General features: G+C 41.5%; 1 protein-coding gene across 9 annotated transcripts in view; it reads left to right on the forward strand.

The window, feature by feature from the left end:
* Nucleotides 1-21,703, forward strand: part of TMEM39A (transmembrane protein 39A) — a 78,855-nt gene that overhangs the window by 30,216 nt on the left and 26,936 nt on the right. For 6 of the 9 annotated variants that reach the window (XM_077479726.1, XM_077479727.1, XM_077479725.1 and 3 more), the window contains 3 exons: nucleotides 12,880-13,070; nucleotides 15,872-15,910; nucleotides 17,715-17,937. In XM_077479726.1, coding sequence (XP_077335852.1) covers nucleotides 12,955-13,070; nucleotides 15,872-15,910; nucleotides 17,715-17,937 — 378 coding nt within the window. In that variant the 5' untranslated portion in view covers nucleotides 12,880-12,954. The remainder of the gene's footprint in view (nucleotides 1-12,879; nucleotides 13,071-15,871; nucleotides 15,911-17,714; nucleotides 17,938-21,703) is intronic. The other 3 variants (XM_077479731.1, XM_077479734.1, XM_077479730.1) reach the window with 2 other exon arrangements.

Here is a 21,703-nt window from a genome sequence, read left to right on the forward strand (position 1 = left end):
GTAGAGTGTTGGTGCAACTCACCGATCCGCTCTCCTCCGTGTTGGAACGAAAAATACCGACACGGAGGAGAGAATACATCACTTCCTCTCCTGTGTTTACATTACAGGAGAGGAAGTGATGTCACGGGGGATTTCTATTCGTCGGGAGCGATCGCGAGGGGGTGGCCATGAATGAATGGCCGCCCCCTCGTCCCGGATCGCTCCCGGACGAAAACCGACCGCCGCAGGCACCGGGCAGGCAGACCCGCGGGAAGGCAGGGACGTACAGGTACGCCCATATGCCTGCCCGTGCCATTCTGCCGACGTACATCGTCGTGCGGCGGTCGGCAACTGGTTAATGACTCGTTGTCATTGACATTCGAGTCCACCTGTTCCGGTAAGAGTAGATATACTTCCCTTTTTTCGGTTGAAGATGTATCTTCTCTGATACTCTCTATGCCGGACTGTGAGAGTGTTCTCCATTCCTGATTAACCACTATTTGGTGTTGGACTTGCACAGGTCCTTTTTAGGACCTTCACACCCATTGGACTTTTTCACATTTCCATTTTGCTTTTTATTTTTGTACGATTGAATTACTTATCATTCATGTGCATATAGATATGTGTTTTTCAGCGCTAAGTTATTTATCACTTTTCTATTCATTATCCTTGTCAAATTGTCTATTTAGCAGCTTTCCACTTTTCCTTTGAGTTGGCGCAGTAATATTTCCCAACAGGATATTACCACCCACCATAACTTGCTATTATCTCCTCCTTGCTTTACTGTAGGAATGGTGTTATTTGGGTGGTGAGTTGTATTGGATTTCCACCAGACCCATCATTTGATGATGAGGCCAAAAAATGTAATTTTAGTCTCATCTGACCAAAACATCTTTTTCCAGGTGGCCTCAGAAGCTTCAAGGTGCATTTTGGCAAAGCTCAGTGGTGACTGCATGTGGCCTTTCTTGAGGTGTGGCTTTTTTTTTTCTTGTGCCCCCCACCATACAAGTCACATTTATGGAGGATTTGTGATATTGTCACATGCACACAATGACCACTGTCATAAATTCCTGCAACTGCTTCCGACTTTCTGTAGGCTTCTTGGTGACCTCTCTGACTCTTTCATCCAGTTTGGAGCAGTGTACTGCACAAGGGACGGCGTCTGTGTTCTACCAAATACCTTCCACTTCTTAATCGTAGAATTCACTGTGCTTCTAGACATTGATAAAGCCTTTGAATTTTTTTGTATCCATCTCCTGACTTGTGCCTGTCCCCAACTTTAACCCGGAGGTCCGGTTGACAGCGCCTTGCCACCCATTGTTTGTTTGCTTCAGTTGCATGACTGAAATGCTCCAGAAAAGCTCTTTTCATACCGAGCTACTCAAAATGACCTCAGCTGATCACAGTTGAAAGTCAAATGAATTTGTGCGCTATTGAGAATGTGATTAGCTATACCTGATTGAGTTTACAAATCATTTTTAGGGCAGGGGGGCATTCTTTTTTTTTCATCTCTGTCTCTCTGTCTGTCTCTGTCTGTCTGTCTGTCTCTCTGTCTGTCTGTCTCTTTGTCTGTCTGTCTCTTTGTCTGTCTGTCTCTTTGTCTGTCTGTCTCTCTGTCTGTCTCTCTGTCTGTCTGTCTGTCTCTCTCTCTGTCTCTCTCTCTGTCTCTCTGTCTGTCTGTCTGTCTCTGTCTGTCTGTCTGTCTCTGTCTGTCTGTCTCTGTCTGTCTGTCTCTGTCTGTCTGTCTCTGTCTGTCTGTCTCTGTCTGTCTGTCTCTGTCTGTCTGTCTCTCTGTCTGTCTCTCTGTCTGTCTCTCTCGTTAGATTTTTCATGTTATACGTTGCACCGAGTAAATACAGCTCGATAAAACAAAAATGTGTCTGTCTTCAGTTCAGGGCTGCAAAGCAACAAAATGATTATTTTAAAGGGGGTAATTCTTTTATATAATGCCCACTGTACACTCTCGGCATGCTGGGAATGGTAATTGTCACATTTTGCCTGAGCACTCATGACACCATCAAATGGCTGGTGTCATAACTGATCACATGGGCAGCACCATGGCAGTTGCAGATCAAACAGAGACCAAGGTGGCAGCTTCCTTGGCTGAAAGGAAGGGAGAGGGTTTAGTTCCGCTTTAAGGCAGCAAGAATATAAGTCCTGTTTTGCGTTGGAGCCAGAATACAGTTTGCTTGAGCCTTTGAGCTTGTTATAAAAAGAAAATTACTGTTCATGAGTTATTAATGTTTACTCCTCGCTAACAGTGCTAATTACTCCATGAAGGAATCGTACTTGGCTTATTTATTTTTTTGGCACGCTGTTAATGAGAAATGCTCAGGTAGTATTTATTCATCATTTATATAATCCAAGTCCTCAGGATATCTTGCAAAGCTTTGCAGAGCATGCAAAGCCGTCCACGTAAGGGCAATGTGGCAGTGTGCGTTAAAAAAAAAAAAAACACATTGCCCGACACCTGACACACCTGCTATGTTTAAAAAAAAGAAAAAAGTTTTTCCTTTTTCATAATAAATGGTTTGCCTCCTTGAACTGCAATTTAGCGTGGACCGTAAGGCACATTTAGGTCTCGTGCACATGTGCTATTTGGGGGCGGGGGGCAGTAAAACTGCAGCTCAACCACAGGGTTATAGATTTTAATTGTATATGCACATGTGGGCGGTTGTGGATAGCGGGAGGTGGGGTTAGAACGCCTGACAAGTTTTATCGTTGCACACGGCTTTATTAGCCCTTGCACACACGGTCAGAAATTCCAACGCAAAAAAATGTCCGATCGGACCGTGTTGTCGGATAATCCAACTGTGTGTGGGCTCCATCTGACTTTTTTTCCGTCGGAATGTCCGACCAACAAATGTTCTGACAACATGATCCGATCGGACTTTGCCCGACCGTTTGTAGAGAATTCCGATTGGACAAAGTGCCACGCATGCTCAGATCACATTACGAGACCAAAGCTATTGGCTACTAGCCTGAACGTAGTCCCGTCGTAACGAAATAACGTCATCACGATTAGAGGTCGACCGATATGGGTTTTTCTCTGGCCGATGCCGATATTTAGAAATCATGGCGGCCGATAGCCGATATATGATGCCGATTTTTTTTGGGCCGATATGTTAGGCCGATTTTATTTATTTATTTTTAATCCCCCTTGATCTAACACACCTTTCCCACTGTGGCGTTTTAAGGCGCTTTTGGGCTAAAAATAGCGCCTGTAAAGTGCCTGTAAAACGGCTCCCCTGCAGTCTGTGTGAAAGACAGCGTGCTTTCACAATGAGGCAATGCGCTGGCAGGATCTTAAAAAAAAGTCCTGCAAGCAGCACGTTTGGAGTGGTGTATACCGCTCCTCCACCACTCCTGCCCATTGATATGAATGGGCACCACTGCCGAAGCGCATGCAATGCGATTTGGCAGCAGTGCTTCATGGGCGCATTTAACCTCTTCCTTGGCCGCTAGCTGGGTTATATGTGCCCCACTAGCAGCCAAATAGCACCGCTAAAATGATGGTAAAGAGCCGCTAAAACTTGCGTTTTACCATCAACGCCTGCCCGCTCCAGTGTGAGAGCAGTCTTCATAAGTGATACAGAAAATTTCTTACATTTAAGCATTTATTAAACAAAACAAACCTCCAATCAGTTTACTTGTATGTATGATCTAGATTAAAAAAAAAAAAAAAAAAAAAAAATATATATATATATATATATATATATATATATATATATATATATATATATATATATATATATATATATAAAATAAAAACAGGTAGTCAAAACTTTTGGACAAAAAAAAAAAAATGGGCTAACTTTACTGTTTTTATTTTATTTTTATTTTTTAAATGCTGTATTTTTTTCCCAAAAAAATGCATTTGAAAGACCTCTGTGCAAATGCCGTGTGACATAAAATATTGCAACAACCGCTATTTTATTCCCTAGGATCTCTGCTAAAAAAATATATATGATTTTTTGGGGGGGTCTAAGTGATTTTCTGGCAGAAAATACAGGATTTTTACTTGTAAGCAACAAGTGTCAGAAAAGATTTAGTCTTTAAATGGTTAAACTGAGAACTTCTACACACAGAGATGACTTCATTCATTCAAGTGTAAACATTGTATCTTTTTGCTCTTTTCTTGGCAGTCTGCCCAGAGAGGAGGAAAGGGTTGCTATGACGACTCAGTCAACTTAGACTGACTTCTATACAGAAGTCATTTCAAAGTCCCGCTGTAGTTCTAAATCGGCTTTTTATCAGCACAAATCGGCCGATGCCGATTATTTAAAAAACGGCAAATATCGGTCGACCTCTAATCACGATCGGATTTTCCGACCGTGTGTATGCAACACCAGTTTCGGACAAAATCTGTCGGAAAAAAATCAGACGGATTTTGTTGTTGGAATGTCCGACTGTGTGTACAAGGGCTTACACTCACTACCGCATGTGGCAGTGGTTGTGCCACACCGGTCACAGTGATGATAGATTTACCAGACTGGAAGTAAGAGAAAATCTCCACCTGCCAGGGTGATAATTGATTCATCAGGCAGGAAGTAAAGGAAGACCTCCAATTGTCAGGGTGATAATTGTTTTTCCAAACAGTAAGTATGGGTAATGCCCCGTACACACGATTCGAATATCGTATGAAAACGGTCGTCCGAGGAAGGATCGTACGATTTTCGGATCGTGTGTACACTACTTTCGACAGCCGATCACGACCGTTCATCCGATATTATTTGATCGGACATGCACGGAAATTTTCCTCGTACGATTACAGATCGTACGATTTTCGTTTTAGTCAGTATAGTTGTCGTCCGAAAATGCAATACAATATAAATACATTACAACACATGACATCACTAACGATTTTTTTTTCTATTGTACGAGAATTTTCGTGACTTTATTTAGCTATTCAATTTCTACTTGCGATTTATTAACCGAAAACGGTCGTAAGATCGGTCATTAGGATATTCGGATCGTGTGTACGGGGCAATAATCTCCACCTATCAAGATGATAATTGTTTTATTAGACAAGAAGTAAAGGAAGACCACCCGGCTGTCAGGGTGATAATTGTTTTACCAAACGGGAAATATGGGAAAATCTCCTCATTTCGCAATTTATAATTGTTTTACCAGATGGTAGGTAAGGGAAAATCTCCTCCTTTTCACAATGAGAATTATTTTACCATATGGGAAGTAAGAGAAAATCTCCTCCTTTTCACAATAATTGTTTTAGGAGATGGGATGTATGGGTAAATCTCCTTTCTTAATAATTGTTTTACCAGACAGGAAGGGAAAATCTCCAAGTAACACAAGATAAATACATGTTTATCCCTATAGTAGGGAAAGCCTAGATCCACTGCTGATTTGTTAGAGATTATCCCTCACTTCCTGTTACTGTTGAGCAAAGTGCTATAAAATCCAAAGTGGCCCATAGATAATTAGACGTCCATGTCACTGATTGTATATGTGCCAGGGAAAATTCAGGTTGCAATTTGGTGGCCGTTTTCAATTCCAATGGTTGGAGATGATAAAAAGGAATTTGGAGAGGAATAGAAGGGAGTTTTTAAGTGAAGTTTTTTTTTTTTTTTTTTTTTTTTCTTTTTTTTACCAGTGTTTGGTGTCGCTATAAATTTTGATGTGGCTCCTCGGGTTGTTGACCTGCTTCCTGTTCATGTATCTCATAAGCTTCATATCCGGTTGCATGGCCCCCCCCCGCCCCCCCCTTTACGATTCTATATATTTAGCAAACCGTAAGTTTCTTGGGTAAATAACTGCCAAGATGAGATCAGATAACGCCAGAGAGAGTCTTGTGATTTCAGTCAGTGTGACCAGATGTGTAGGTTTGCTTGAATAGAAAGTGAGAGAAGGGAGGAGGAAAGTATCATCTCTACGCAGCACCATGGAACAGAACGCACAGCCTGCGTAGGAAAAGGGCAAATGAAGACACCTGAAATTCACACCCACCTATATGGCCAATCCCTATAAATCCACAACTGGTGTACAGGCACCTATGTGTCTTGCAGAGGAGGCAGATCAAAAACAGCCGTGTTTGTATTGATGAAGCTCAGTCCATCTTACTCAAGACCTTGAAGGTCTTAAAGATGGACTGAGCTTCATCGAAGAGTTGACAATAAAAACGCTTCTGTTTTTTATCTGCCTCCTCTGCAAGACCTGTGCATGACTCTAAACCAGTTTTGGATTTATATGGATTTGTTTTGTGGGTAACCACCTAGGCATTTACTTCAAACGAGACGAGGCTACTCTTGGAACTGTTCTATGGCCAGTCTTTTTGGCCCCTCTCCAAATAATTGAGTTCCAGCTAAGGGTATTGGTAATACTACAGCATACAAAGATATTGCAGACAGTTGTGCCCTTCCATCCTTGTGATAACAGTTTGGTGAAGACCCTTTTCTGTTCCAGCATGACTGTATCCCTCCCTGTGCATAAAGCCAGCTTATAAGGATATGATTTGGTGTGGAGGAACTCGAGTGTTCTGCACAGAGCCCTAACCTCAATCCTACTAATCACCATCCATAAAGACATATATTGATTAGTTTGGTGAGGAGGAACCTGAATGGCCTACACAGAGCCCTGACTTCAGCCTTTACTGACCATCCTTCATAAAGACATGGTTTGAGTTTGGTGTGGGGGAACTTGATTGGCCTGTACAGAGCCCTGACCTCAGCCCTACTGATCACCATCCATAAAGACATGGTTTGGTGTGGAGGAGCTTAATTGGCTTGTACAGAGCCCTTATCTCAGCCCTACTGATCACCATCCATAAAGACATGCTTTGATGGGTTTGGTGAGGAGGAACTTGAATGGCCTGTACAGAGAAATGGCCTCAACCCTACTGATCACCATCCATAAAGCCTTGGTTGGAGGAGTTTGGTGTGTAGGAACTTGAATTGCCTGTATAGAGCACTGACCTTAAACTTACTGATCACCATCCATAAAGACATAGTTTGGTGAGGAGGAACTCAGGTCTCCTGCACAGAGCCCTGACCACCCTCCATAACGGCACAGTTTGATGTGTAGGAACTTGAATGGCCTGTACAAAGTCCTGACCTGAACCCTACTGAACATCATCCATAAAGACATGGTTTAGTGTGTAGGAACTTGTGTCTTGTGCAGAGCCCTTACCTCAACCCTACTGATCACCTTTGAGATGAATTGAAACACTGATCCTACATCTGACCTCACAAATGCTCTTTTGGTTGAATGGACACAAATTCCCAAAGACACCCTCCAGAATCTTGTGGAAATCCCTCCCAGAAGACTGGATGATGTTTATAGCCTCTAACGGAGGGGGGAGGGCCAGCTTGATATTAAAGCGGTATTGAAGTCGTCGCTTTTTTTTTTTTTAATTAAACATTGACAAAATGTGGTCTCTTCTGTCATAAATTCTCTCCCGCTGTCTGTCAGTGTTAACGGGAGATGTGGCCAAAGGGCCGAACTCAACAAATTGCACGGTTTCCTATTTGTTTTTCCATAGAACTTCAAATTTCTATATAATTATTTTCAACAGAGCAGTGTTGCAATGCGGTGGTTAGTGTTGCAAATTCGCTGCCCTGGAAAATGTATGGAATGCAGCACCTTTTTCAGCACCTGGTATAGAATCAAGGTGGTGTGAACTGACATTGGAAACGTGGCCTTGTCTTTGCGATGGTACTTCACTGAAAATAGCTACCAGCATTGCAATCCAGTGAATCTGGTGTGAATGAGCTCTATAGGCAATACAGTCTTTGTTTTATGTGTCTAATACATGGGTCTTCAAACTATGGCCCTCCAGATGTTCAGGAACTACAATTCCCATCATGCCTAGTCATGTCTGTGAATGTCAGAGTTTTACAATGCCTCATGGGATGTGTAGTTTGGCAACAGCTGGAGGGCCGTAGTTTGAGGATCCCTGATCTAATACATGATAAATACACAAGGCTTCCCAGAGCTCTGTGGTTTATCAAAAGTGAAAGCAGAGGAGACATTGAGGCTGGATGTATCTATCTGAAACCTCACTTGTGGTTGGTCAATGTTCTGGAAATGATATAGATAGGCAGCTCCTATCCTCATATATTGATTAATGGTTCCAGATTATTAAACTACTGTAGTAGGGAACAGGCACAAATGATATACTCAGAATCTTTCCAAATAACTTCTGTATTATTTGATGCAATTGAAAAATGTTATACACATAATTATGTAGGTATCACATTAATATTACAGTTGTACTTTTATGGTAACAAGGGGCGTAACATAGGCAGGCTACATTCTAATCAGGACTTGTAAGAATACAAACATGTAATGAAAACATTATTAGTACTTTGTGTATGTTGAGTGCAGTGTGCAACAAATAGGCAAACGTACAAAATAGAATACAATTTCCTTAACGGCCAATAATAGTCACTGCTCTTGCAGCTTGAGTTACTGATCTCTGTAAACAGGCTCAGATCTGGTAGCAATAATATGGAGGAGTAGGAGGAATGTATGAAATCTTCTGTAGCTCATGAACCATTTGTGTCCCAGGAAAAAAAAAAAAGTTTTTATAATTTTAGTGGGATTCGCTGAAATCTTTCTTTGAGTTCTACTTTAGGAGGACAGTCGTGTCATGCCAGTGTGAACCCAGGCCTACTTTGCCCTGCAACATCGGTCCTACATCGGCCTTACTTAAATGAACAGAATAAGATTTTGCTCTGACTTTGGTTAAAGGACAAGTCAGACTATCTATCTCAATCAAAACAATCCCAGTGTGACATAAATTCCTTTTACTGCTGCTGTAATCACCATGTCAGATGTCAAAAGTCATAGCTTAATGCACTATTCACAAGTGTTATAAGTCGAATGGTTAGGAAAAGGATCTGACTTTAATGATATTCAGTGGGCTGAATTAGGACCAAAGTTGTTCAGGAACCTTTTTTAAAGTCGGACCGACTTGTGTCGGACCAGTTAAGACGGTTCTCATAGGGAATCTTTGATTTACACACGTCATGCGACAGGAGCTCCCAAAGTTGGAGCGTATGTCGTACCCATGGTTAGGTTCACACGTGTACAACACGACAGTCCTACCACTGTGGATCTGACTTTGCCCTGTGACTTGAAGTCCCATTTTCCTCCGACTTCAATGAACCTTTGATCCCGACAATACCAGGCCCTTTGTGTCTGGTATAAATCTTGAAGGGGAAGCCCACGCCAAAAAAAAAAGCATAGGGTTCCCCTCCAGGACCATATGTATTTTAAGGGGAACACCCATGCCAAATAAGTGGGGTCCCCCCAAAATCAATACCAGACCCTTATCCGAGCATGCAGCCCATCAGGTCAGGAAAGGGGGTGGAGATGAGAAAGCGCCCTCCTGAACCATGCCAGGCCACATGCCCTCAACATGGGGGGCGGGTGGGTGCATTGGGGCGGGAGGGGGGCCAGCACCCCCACAGCAAAGCACCTTGTCCCCATGTTGAGAGACGCTCTCTCCCACTCTAATGCTGAGTGCATGCTGTGCCACTCCTTATATTGGTATGGGGAGGGGTCACCGGGTGATGTCATCTGGAGGCCCGGCCCCCTTATGATGTCACCACCAGAATGTTATAAGAACGTGCCCAGCTTTAGTTTACCATAATCAACCCTAATTAAATATGTTTATTTTTATTTATTTAACCATTAATATCAAAATTAATAAATTTGTATGCCTTCCTGTAAATTCTTTTTTTTTTCTAATGTTGCAATAAAAAAAAACTATTTTGAAAGGTGGGGGGGGGGGGGGAGAGAGGAAACATGCATTTTATTTGTAAATAACTTTGCAGTGCTTTCTACCAAAACCATTGATTACTGATGTATGGATCTGTCTCCCGGGTTCCAGCTATCAGTTAATCTAAAGCTGGCCATACTCGAGGAGAATTTTTGGTTCAAAATCTTTTTGTTTTTAAGAATAACCGTTCAATTTTCGAATCATTAGTGGGGGTCAAATCGACACCCATTTTCGACTGCAGTCACATGAAAATTCAAAGGAGCAGGATGGAAAGCGACTTTTTTGAATTAACTAGTTTGTAACAGTACATGTGGTTTTCATTTGGGAAATTTTCCATTCGTTCCAAAATGGAATGCTAAAAGCAAACATTTCAAACCTTCAAATGACACTTGTCAAGTCATTGAATGTACTGAGAGTTTTGTGGGGGTTTTTTTTTTTTTTGTATGAATTTTCGATCTACTAGTGTATGGCCGGCTTAAAGCAGAGTTCCACGCAAAAGTGTAAACTACGCTTATCAGCTTACCCCCCCCCCATATTTGGCACCTTTCAGGGGGGAGTGGGTACTTTTTTTTTCTTTTTTTTTTTTTTTTTTTTCTTTCTTTCTTTTCAGATACCCGTCCCCACTTCCGAGAGATCTCGCCCTCTTTGATGCCACATTTACTTCACCGAGTGGCCCTGCCCTAATATATTTTTTTGGGCTTGTCGGGCGACGTGAGCTGGATCTATATCTTTTTTTATTTTTTTATTTGTCTCAAAGTGTCTCCTTTCTTTTTTACTATTTTCGATATTTTATTTTACTATTAAGGGCCTGGTAATGGACTGGGTGGGATCCCATGCCGTTTCTTTTTTTTTTTGTCTATATTGCCAAGATCCGACAATTCATTACAGCTGCGATCAGTTTTAAATTACTTTTTTTCCTTTTAGAAATGTAATTTTTCTGTGGTATCGTTTGAAACATGGGAAAACTGTGCAACTTTACAGTCATACTATAGACACACCCCCAGGCACGATATTTAAAGGAATATTACATTTTTATTGTTTCACTTTAAGCATTATAAAAATCACTGCTCCCGAAAAAAATGGCAGTTTTTAGAACTTTTCTTTACATTTATACTGGGTCCCCAAACACTTTTTTTTTTTTTTTTATGACAATAACTTGCATATAAGCCTTTAAAAGTAGCACTTTTGATTTTTTTCATGTCCCATAGACTTTAGCAGTGTCCACATGTTGGAGCAAATTTTTTGCCTGTTCGCATGTTCTGGTGCAAACCGAACCGGGGGTGTTCGGCTCATCTCTCAATCGTGAGAGAATTGTGATCTTTATTCTAAGCAAAAAGATTGTGATTCTCATTTTAGCCAGAATAGTGTAGCTCTAGTCCCAATATTTAAAAGTCAGCAGCTACAGTATGTGTAGCTGCTGACTTTGAATTTTTTGCCGGGGAGGGGCGGAACTCCGATTTAAGTTTAGTAGTTCCAGGGGGGCAAAAGGGTTCTAGAGATTTACTGCTCCTTATCTAAAACTAGACATAGACAAAAAGTGATACATCTGAGTCAGGCAGGCCATTTATTATGCGATTTTGCAGCAAAGAAAAACGCTCAGTTCCCCATCAACACAGGGGGGTTGGTGTGGGAGCCGTGCTTGCCAGGAGAACACAGTGATTACAGCTAGCGGCTATAGCCGCTGCCAATAATTGCATGCTAGAAATCCTACATGCTGATTGTACCCAAGTCAGTCGATGAATAGACTTGGGTACAGTCAGCCTGCTCATACATAATTGAATCTCTGCCAGTCCCTGCTGAACCTTACAAAATTTGATCCATCTATGGCTGGCTTTATAGAATTGACGGGGAGGGGAGAAAGTTGGGAACAAAAGGGGGTGGGGTCTGATTTGGGTCTTAAACATCTTATGGTTGGAACTTTGACAAAATGATCGTTAACCCCAACAGTTTGCCATTGAATTCAGTTGGGAGATAATGATCAACCCAAATTTGCTTGAACTTTGAGATGGGATCTTTGAGCTTCCCCCACCATTTTCGAATTGAGGAGAGACCTATTAATTTTCTGTTTCACTTGATAGGTGTTGATGACCACCATGCTTTAGCTAGAACCTGTTTAGCCACCGTGAAAAGAAATGTTGTTAAATTAAATTGGTGTATAGAGCAGGGTTTCTCGCCTGAGGTTCCTCCATAAGTTGCTAGGGATTCCTTGAGGGTTCCTCCATAGGTGGCTAGGGGTTTCTTGAGGGTTCCTCCATAGGTTGCTAGGGGTTTCTTGAGGGTTCCTCCATAGGTTGCTAGGGGTTTCTTGAGGGTTCCTCCATAGGTGGCTAGGGGTTTCTTGAGGGTTCCTCCAGAGTTGGCTAGGGGTTCCTTGAGGGTTCCTCCAGAGTTGGCTAGGGGTTCCTTGAGGGTTCCTCCAGAGTTGGCTAGGGGTTCCTTGAGGGTTCCTCCAGAGTTGGCTAGGGGTTCCTTGAGGGTTCCTCCAGAGTTGGCTAGGGGTTCCTTGAGGGTTCCTCCAGAGTTGGCTAGGGGTTCCTTGAGGGTTCCTCCAGAGTTGGCTAGGGGTTCCTTGAGGGTTCCTCCAGAGGTGGCTAGGGGTTCCTCCAGAGGTGGCTAGGGGTTCCTTGAGGGTTCCTCCAGAGGTGGCTAGCGGTTTCTTGAGCAATGAGAGATTTTTACACTCGGATAAGTTCCCACTGACACCATTGATCTTTTTAGCTATCTGTAAGAGGGTAATTCTTCCCAATGACTACAAGTATTAATAGCACCCTTCCCACTGACCATCACACTAATGTATCATGAGTTGTAGATATAGTCATTTTTAGTAGAAGTTCCCTGAGACCGGAAAGTTATTTCAATGGTTCCTCTGTGTTGACAAGGTTGAGAGGCTGGTCTAGACCAATTGACAATGCAGGTGAGCAATAGGGAGTCATGGACAAACTGTCACCCTTAACCAGGAAGAGCCCAAACATGAACCTTCATAACAGGATCACCAGGCATTTTAGTAAAACCTTTTTTAAAAAAAAAGAATGAAATGACATTTGAAACAATACTATGAAAGGTTGAGATTTAATGTTTGGGTTTATAATCTCATTCTGTTACTACCATGAAGTCTTGCCATGTTAACGCTTTTTTTTTTCTCTCTCTATCTCTCTCTGCAGAGCAGAAAACGGCATTGCCCTGTATTCCCGGCCTCGGACTGGAGCTGACTGCTGGACACGGACTGGCACCTTGTCATGCCCGGTGGAAGAAGGGGTCCTAGTCGGCAGCAACTAAGCCGTTCCGCTTTGCCCTCTCTGCAGACTTTGGTTGGCGGCGGGTCTTGTGGCAATGGCACAGGGCTGAGGAACAGGTGAGTCCTGCAGGCCAGATACGGGAAGAACTGACATTTCTTCATGTTTACCCAACAGTTGGATACATGGCGGGTGGGGGGGGGGCACCTTTTAAGATTATGTTGCATGGATGGTATACATTCAAATAGCCCTTCATGGACTTGTAACCATCTGGACTCCAATCTTCCCATCAGTCTTGCAGTTGTACAGACTAACCTTACTTACTCTGATTCTACTGCACACTGTGAGCTTCTCACAGAGTGCATTAGAAGCTGCAACAAGTCAGATAAAGCCTGCCTCCTTTCCTAGCCTTCCTTTGTCTAGCCTTTTCTCTCCAATCTGACTGTCCCTGGCCTGCTCCTTTCATTCATTGGATATGGACTCGGTATCAGATGTGGGCGTTGCCTAGGGCAGTCTGCATCCTAATAGTGCCTTCCTAGTAACACCCACTCCTCCAGACTGACATTCACCCATCAAGGCATTTTGATATGTGCATATCTCATCCCAAGAGCCAGCCCACTCCCTGCATTGGGGCTGAGTTCTCTTGAGAGGAGTACTGAGTCAGGGGGTGCTGTGATGTTTTCAGGATGTACAGAATCTTGCCAGCCCCTCCTACCAGCCATGATCTGCATAGAGAAGCACAGAGACCCAGTGATGATGTCACTGGATATAAAAATAAGGTATGTCATGAAACCGGAAAGGTTTTATTTAAAAATGTCATAAGCAGTGTTGATAGGAGTGAGGAGGAAACCAGGGCAAGCAAGATATAAACCAGATTAAATTTTCAGCTTTAAGCCTTCTTTTTTTTTTTTCACCCTGCTCTGACCTCTGTCGTATGTTTGAAGTTCTCTTTTAAAGCTTCAACTTCCAGGGTTTGTGGTTAAGAATTTTCTTTTGAATACGGCTTTGAAGTTCTAACTTTCATCTCAAGTCGGGCATGACCTTTAAATCACACGGAAGATGTAAAAATATGTGGCCTGGTTAATAGATTCCCTCTAAGGGCACCTGTCATAAGCTCAATGTGGACCAAATACCTATCATTTTAATAGGTTGCCCATACATCATTAGTGTGCCTTGGTCCATAAATTTATGCAAATACAAACTTTAAACGGAGATTTAAATGGTTATAGGTCAATTTGTTTAAATCGTTTTTAAGCTTTTTATGTTTTTAGATTTTTTTTTTTTTTTACACATATAAATTGTCTGAAATCACCATGACACTGGTGTCACAAAGCATAAAATTGTTTGCCTTTTTAGATTCTCTCTCTCTCTGATTTGTACATGTGTGTGTGGTATAGTCTGTGGTGTTGATTTACTAAAACTGTAGAGTGCAAAGTCTGGTGTGGCTCTGCATAGAAACCAATCAGCTTCCAATTTTTTTTATATTTATTTTTTTGTCAAAGTTTAAATTGTTTAACCTAAAAAAAAAAAAAAATGGATCCTGCTCTTTTAAAGCATGTTATACAGCACAGTGCTTGTGTTGTGTAATTTGGCCCCCTGTAATACCTGGCTGATCCAGCCTGGTCTATGCCCTCCCCTCTCTAAACTGACCACGCTGTATCATGGCTGCTGAGCCCTGACACCGTGGTCAGTTTACATGCCTCGGGTCATCTGCAGCTCTCCTCTCTGTCTCCTATGTCCTCCCTGCCTGTCAGCTCTTACCAAACACCCCCCCCCCCCCCCATACCTTTTTAGGCAATACACACAATTATCCTCTGTTATAAAGCCTCCTATTCTGCAGTGTGTGTAAAAAGGATGCCTTTTTCTACCTGAATTCACAGCGCAGATCGGAAGTCACATGACTACTCGAGGCTCCCCCTCCTCCCCACATGACATCTCAGCTCTCGCCTCTTCTCCCCTCCTCCAGACTGACGTCGGAGGGGGAATCTCGGCCCCTCCCGCTCTAGCTGTCAGACGGGGAGAGAGAGCCTCGAAGAGTCATGTGACTGCCGATCGACAATGTGCATTCAAGTAGAAATAGGCATCTATTTTTTTATTTTTTTTTATTTTCAAAGAACATTCACTGCAGCATAGGAGGCTTCATAACAGTGGGGAATTGCGTGTAGTTTATAAAGTGGCTTAACAACCACTTTAAAATAGAACTGTATGCAAAATTTATTTTTTTTCCATTTTGGATAGAACAAAGGAGGATTCGATATTTATTTATTTTTTTCCCAATCAGTGTCCCATTGTGGCGATTTCCCTTCACTTCCTTTCCCATTGCCAAACAGGAAGTGAGAATAGATCCCTGCAAATTAAAGGAATTCCTTGTGGACCAACTAGGTCACCAGAACTAGTGTCCCCATTGAAAGATTCCCCTCCATTACTTTTCTGGGGACAATCCCAAATTTGGGATTTTCTTTTACTTTTTACTTTTATTTTATTTTACTTTCACTTTCAATGATGATGCTAAACAATACAAATATATAGAGAGGAGGGTGAATCTCCTTAACTGGAGCACAGACTTTCAATTAAAACTGACAAGCATTCTAATCCCTCTCCACTCCATCCAAAACTAAAAAAAAAGTTATGTCTTTAGCTATACTTTATTCAAACACGCTGAAGTTGGAAGCTGATTGGATTCCTTGTACTGCAGCGCCAGATTTTGCACTCTCCACGTTTAGGAAATCAACCCTTGTGTCTTCTGTAAATCTCCAGACTTTTTTTTTTTTCAACAGTGAAGCTAAGGAGAGCCTGGAAAATGTGAAACAAGCAGAGGGCTCCACCTGGTGGCTAGATATGAAAATATATATTTAGTGAAATAGGAAAAGAAAATAGAAATTGTAATTTGTTTTTTCTTTTTTTTTTTTTTTGGCCATAGTAAAGAAAATGGGCACAAAACACTACAGTCCTTTATCAGGTAAAGTTGAGTGTTAGGCTGACGATCTTGCTTTGTTCCCCTGTCGCTCCAATCTGATTGTTTTTCTGACCTTTTGATATTGGTCATGGAGAAATTTAATCATCAAAATACATTGCATGTGAAAGCTCTTAATGCCTAAATTTAGATAAAGTCATCACAAGGGACGATACTTAAGTTCAATGCAAAGTTTCCCTTGTGCTGTTGGCCAGTCTCTCTCATGGTTGACCCCAAACCCCTCAATCCCACATGTGTTGATAAATTCACTGGTCCTGTCACAGGCACTTATCAGAGTGACTATGCCTGCCCTTTCCACCCCCTTCTCCGTTCCATAAATGAAAAGTGCTCTAAAAAAGGACGACGGGCAGATGAATGAAAGGTCTGCCTCCTCCATTTTATAAGACTCTTTTAAAACTTTCTTTCATGACAGCTTGTGACCTGTGATTGGCTACAGCTTATCACATGGTGCAGTGATTGGCCCAGGTACCATGTGATAGCTGTGGGCCAATCACAATAGTAATCAAAACAGTCATGAATGGAAGCCATTCATGACTGTTTTTTGTTTACATTATAATCATGTGATTGCTATGACCAATCATCACGATACCCTAGCCTTTCACAGCGGTCACTGGATCTCTATGTACTCGGCGACATGCCAATAAGTCACTGAGCCTGCAGCTGGCGCCCTGCTGCATTAAGTGTACTGTGGCGGGCCGACAAGTGGGAAATTTAATAATAATAATAATGGTCAGAAAACAGAGAAACACAGACTGAAAACTGTAGTGTCTCCTTCCACTAGTGGCTAGTGGAAAAGTGCTCTCTTGCCTTAGTGTTATGTTAAAAGGCACCCCCTTAGATTGGCGGTAAGTGTAGAAAAGACTCCTTCCATTGGTGGTCAATGTAGAAGCGGCCCCTTCCATTGATGGTTGCTGTAAAAGCAGCTCCTTCCAATGGTGATCGATGTAGTAGTGGCCCCTTCCAATGGAGGTCGATGTAGAAGCGGCCCCTTCCTTTGGTGGTGACTGTAAAAGTTGCCCCCGTCCATTGGTGGTCGCTCTAGAAGCTACCCCTTCCACTGGTGGTCGCTCTAGAAGCTGCCCCTTCCACTGGTGGTCGCTCTAGAAGCGGCCCCTTCCACTGGTGGTCGCTCTAGAAGCGGCCCCTTCCACTGGTGGTCGCTCTAGAAGCGGCCCCTTCCACTGGTGGTCGCTCTAGAAGCGGCCCCTTCCACTGGTGGCCGCTCTAGAAGCGGCCCCTTCCACTGGTGGCCGCTCTAGAAGCGGCCCCTTCCACTGGTGGTCAGTTTAGGTGGGAGATCAATATCCGACATTTCTCAGAGAAACTCCTATTGGCCTCTGAAGGAACCCTGGTTGAGAAATGCTGATCTAACTAGTAGGGTATAAAATCACATAAAAGAGAGAGCATACCAGTCTTGTGCATTACCTTTTTTTTTTTTTTTTTTTTTTTATCACACGTTATAATTACAGGCGTGTAACTATCCATTACATCCCATAGACAGGACCTCCTTTACATCTCCATGCTTGCAGTGATCAATGGAAGTATTCGCTTAGCAAAATGCCAACAGTGAACCGCAGCTAATGTGATTTGAGGGACATGAGGAACATGACATGAGATCTTGTTCCAATTTGATGACTCGGAAGGTACTGTAGCCAGAAAATTAGCATGGCAGACAGGCAGTTAGCATTTTCAGGAGAAGTTATCAATGACAACCTAATCAGTAGAAATGACCTCTAATTAATAAAACAGACAGTTATATGACTTATGTGTAACTCTGCTTCTTTCTCAGGAATGGTAGTGCCGTTGGCATATCTGCCCCTCCGATAACTGCCTTGATAACCCCCGAACCCGTGCGTCACTGCCGTATCCCTGACCTGCCGCTGGACGGAAGTCTCCTCTTTGAGTTCCTCTTTTTTATCTACCTTCTTGTGTCACTCTTCATCCAGTACATCAATATATACAAGACCGTGTGGTGGTACCCATATAACCACCCTGCCTCCTGCACCTCTCTGGTGAGTCAGTGGGCAGTGAAATGAAAGCATTCTAATGTACTGTATGCGAGGGTAAAAGAGGCAGACACTGTGCTTGGTTCGCCCAGGGGGTGGAAGGTCTAGCGTCATTCTAAAAGGTTACCATTTAAGTCTATAAATTCACATTTAGCAGAACTTCTCCAACATTAAAGTTGAATTTCAGGAATTTAGTTCCTTCAAAAAAAAATAAAAATTTTTAAAATGAAGGCACACTATGAAATAAATCCAAGGAGGTGCATGCAATCTCCTGGGCTCATTTCTATTATTGAAAATCTGACAGTTTTACTGCTCTCCCGGAAGACTATTTCCCGTAGCCTGACGCTGATGCTTGGGTTCTAAGCATCTTCAACATTTAGACTCAGCGCAGCTGCTGCGCCTGCCCCTTCCCTCCTGCAGCGCAATCACAGAGGCCTTTGTTTTATGTGAACTCATTCACAAAAACACAAAGGCTTCGCTGAATTGGCAGCAGAGGGGAGATGAGCCCAGGAGATGGCATGCAGCTCCTTGGATTTATCTCATAGTGTGCCTTCAGGGAGGGTGGGTGCTGTGTGCTTCTTTCTCTCTCGCCTCTCACAGCAACCAGTGTCCGTGTATGCTCCGGCAAAGCCATAAAATTGTCAGTTACAAATAATAGCGATAAGTTCAGGAGATGTCATTCACCTCCTTGGACTTAAATCCTAGTGTGCCTTCTCTTTTTACAAAGTGCCTGAATTTTTAGAATCCAGCTTTAATGTATCAAAAATGCATTTTAAATATCTTTTTTTGCCTTCTTTTTATTGGCAGTCCCGTGGAGAAAAATATATGCCACTTAGCAGAGTGCCATTTAAGTGAACCTTAATAAATGACAAATGTTTCCCTATAAGTTTTAAAGAAGAAATTGATCCAAGCTTTATTTCAGGTGGCCATTTTTAAAAATCCATTACATACACAGATCTCTGACAGGTATTCGGGACCTAGCAGAGACCCAATGCATGTCTGTGCGTGTGCTGGGTTTCTTGCGCATGCGCACAAATGCTGCTTATTTCTGGTATCTGGGACCATGGCAGAGACCAGCGTATGAGAATCCCGGAGGGGGGGGGGGGGGGGGGGGGACAGAAATGTTGCAGAGTTCTGCCAGATCCTGTATACCTCGTACCGATTCTACACATGAGCAGAATCCCATGGTGCGCATGCACCCTCGGCAAAAACTAGCCCCCAGGGAATGTGTCATGTGGGGATACGTATGACATTCTTGCCCAGATGAGAAAGCAGGAAGTGCTGCCTTGCAAATCAAAAAGTGAATTATGATTTACCAATAATAATAAAACTAATAATAATTTTATAATAATAAAAAAGTTCTGTAATAGGGAAGGGGGAGGAGCCAAAAGAGAACAGGTTCATGTAATTGATGAAGGTTTGCTTTAAGGCCCCTTTCACGCTGCTCTTTAGCAAAATTGCTGTGTTTTCAGATGCGCTTGCTGTGCGTTTCTGGGTTGCCTGTCCCTGTGAAAAGTGGACACGTGAGTCCAAAAACGCACCAAAAAAATCCCACAAAAATGTTTTTTGCCACGATTTCCATTCATTTCACGGGGAAGCTGTGTTTTTTGTGCCGTTTTCAAAATGGCACCAAAGATGCAGCATGCGGGACTTTTCAAAATACACTGCACCTGTAACGCAGCGGTGTGAAAAGTAGACAATTCGTGTGCAATTAGTTTTGTTTCAAATTGGTTTTCCGAATTTCAACAAATTTGTTAAATTTAGAAATATCCGAATTACTGAAAACCCGTTTTTAACAAATTTTTCTGAATATTCATAAATTCGGAAATTAGAAATCTGGAAATTCGAACATTTGAAAATAAGAATGAAAATTCTAAAATAACAAAGAAAATCCGAAAATTCTAGATTAATAGCAGACTAATATTAACTAACTATTAAATTTATACGTATTGGAATTTCCTTTCAAATTTGGCTGTTTGTCAATGTAATGAATACGAATTTATCCGAAGTTACGAAATGTCCAAAATAACGAACGCCGAATCTAAACAAATGGAATTAATTATTTAAGAACGAAAATTCAGAAACCTAAAAATCGAAAATAATAACTAACTAATAATAACTTGACTATTACTAACAAATTATAGCTAAACAAGTATCAGTAGCACTAAGTATCACTGATCCCAGCATTCAAACGGATAAATGGAGTTAATGCACTATAGAAGCTATTATATTAATAGAACAAATGATAAAAAATGCAAAGATAAAAATAGAAATGATCATCCCAGCGTTAACAGCGCTAACAAAATAACTAGGAGTATTAAGTGCAATGCATGACACATATATAGGACAATCAAATCACACACACAAACATCAATATGCGACAAAGTCCAAAAAAGATAAATGTGGTGCTCCCGTGACCCATCAGAATCACGTCTTCTCCAAAGAAGACGTGATGACGAAACGCGTTTGTCGTTTTGGACTTTGTCACATATTGAGTGATGTTTGTGTATGTGATTTGATTGTCCTATATATGTCATGCATTGCACTAAAGTGTTATTTTGTTGGCTCTGTTAATGCTGGGGAGATCATTTCTATTTTTATCTTTGCATTTTTATCATTAAATTGTAGGTATTGGAATTGCCTTTCAAATTTGGCTGTTGGTGAACGTAACGAATACGAATTTATCCGAAGTTACGAATTATCCACAATAACGAATGCCGCATCTAAAGAATGGAACGTAACAAATAATAATAAATAATAATAATAAAAATGTATTGTTATTTGTTAATTTGTTCGATTGGTTTAGATGCGGCGTTCGTTATTTTGGAAAATTTGTAACTTCGGATAAATTCGTTACGTTGACAGCCAAATTTGAAAGGAAATTCCGATAGTTAGCCAACTAATAATAACTATTAAATTATAACTATCGGAATTTCCTTTCAAATTTGGCTGTCAACGTAACGAATTTATCCGAAGTTACAAATTTTCCAAAATAACGAACGCCGCATCTAAACCAATGGAACAAATTAACAAATAATAATACATTTTTATTATTATTATTTATTATTTGTTACGTTCCATTCTTTAGATGCGGCATTCGTTATTGCGGATAATTCGTAAATTCGTTACGCTGACAGCCAAATTTGAAAGGAAATTTCGATACTTGTAAATTTAATAGTTGTTGTTAGCTATTTAATTTAGAATTTTCGGATTTTCTTTTTTTTTTAATTTTTTTTTTTTTGGGGGGATTTTCTTTCTTATTTTCGAATTTTACGAATTCATGATCATAAGGAATGACCCCCAAAAAAATAAAAATAAATAAAAGGAAAACTAACACATTTTTCGGCAGTGCACATGTGTAGTGAAAAGTCCCAAAAGATTTTGAAAGGGAAACATTTTCCTTTTAAAGTAAAAATACGTGAAAGGTCCCTAACTATGGGTTAGAACCAGCACGGAGAGCAGATTTTTTTGATTAAAAAAACTTCCTTCTAATGATGTGAAAAGAAGACTAGAGCTCCATCTTTTGGCTAAATTGAACACTGCATTTCAGTATGTAAGACTTCAGAAAAAAAAAAAAGTTGAGCTTTCCAGTAAATATGAAGTCATGTGACCTGCTTGGTCCTTTTCTTCTCTGGGTTGGGTGGTCCTCGGTAATGCAGCGAGCAGCTTTAAAGTGGAACTACACTGCATCTGAACACCACAAACCAAAAACACTATATTTGATTTATTGTTTATATTAAAAACAAACTTGCCTATCCATCCATGTCTCCAT

Source organism: Lithobates pipiens, unplaced genomic scaffold (genome assembly GCF_037356315.1).
Source record: "Lithobates pipiens isolate NorthernLeopardFrog02 unplaced genomic scaffold, aLitPip1_a1.2 Scaffold_16, whole genome shotgun sequence".
Taxonomy (NCBI): domain Eukaryota; kingdom Metazoa; phylum Chordata; class Amphibia; order Anura; family Ranidae; genus Lithobates; species Lithobates pipiens.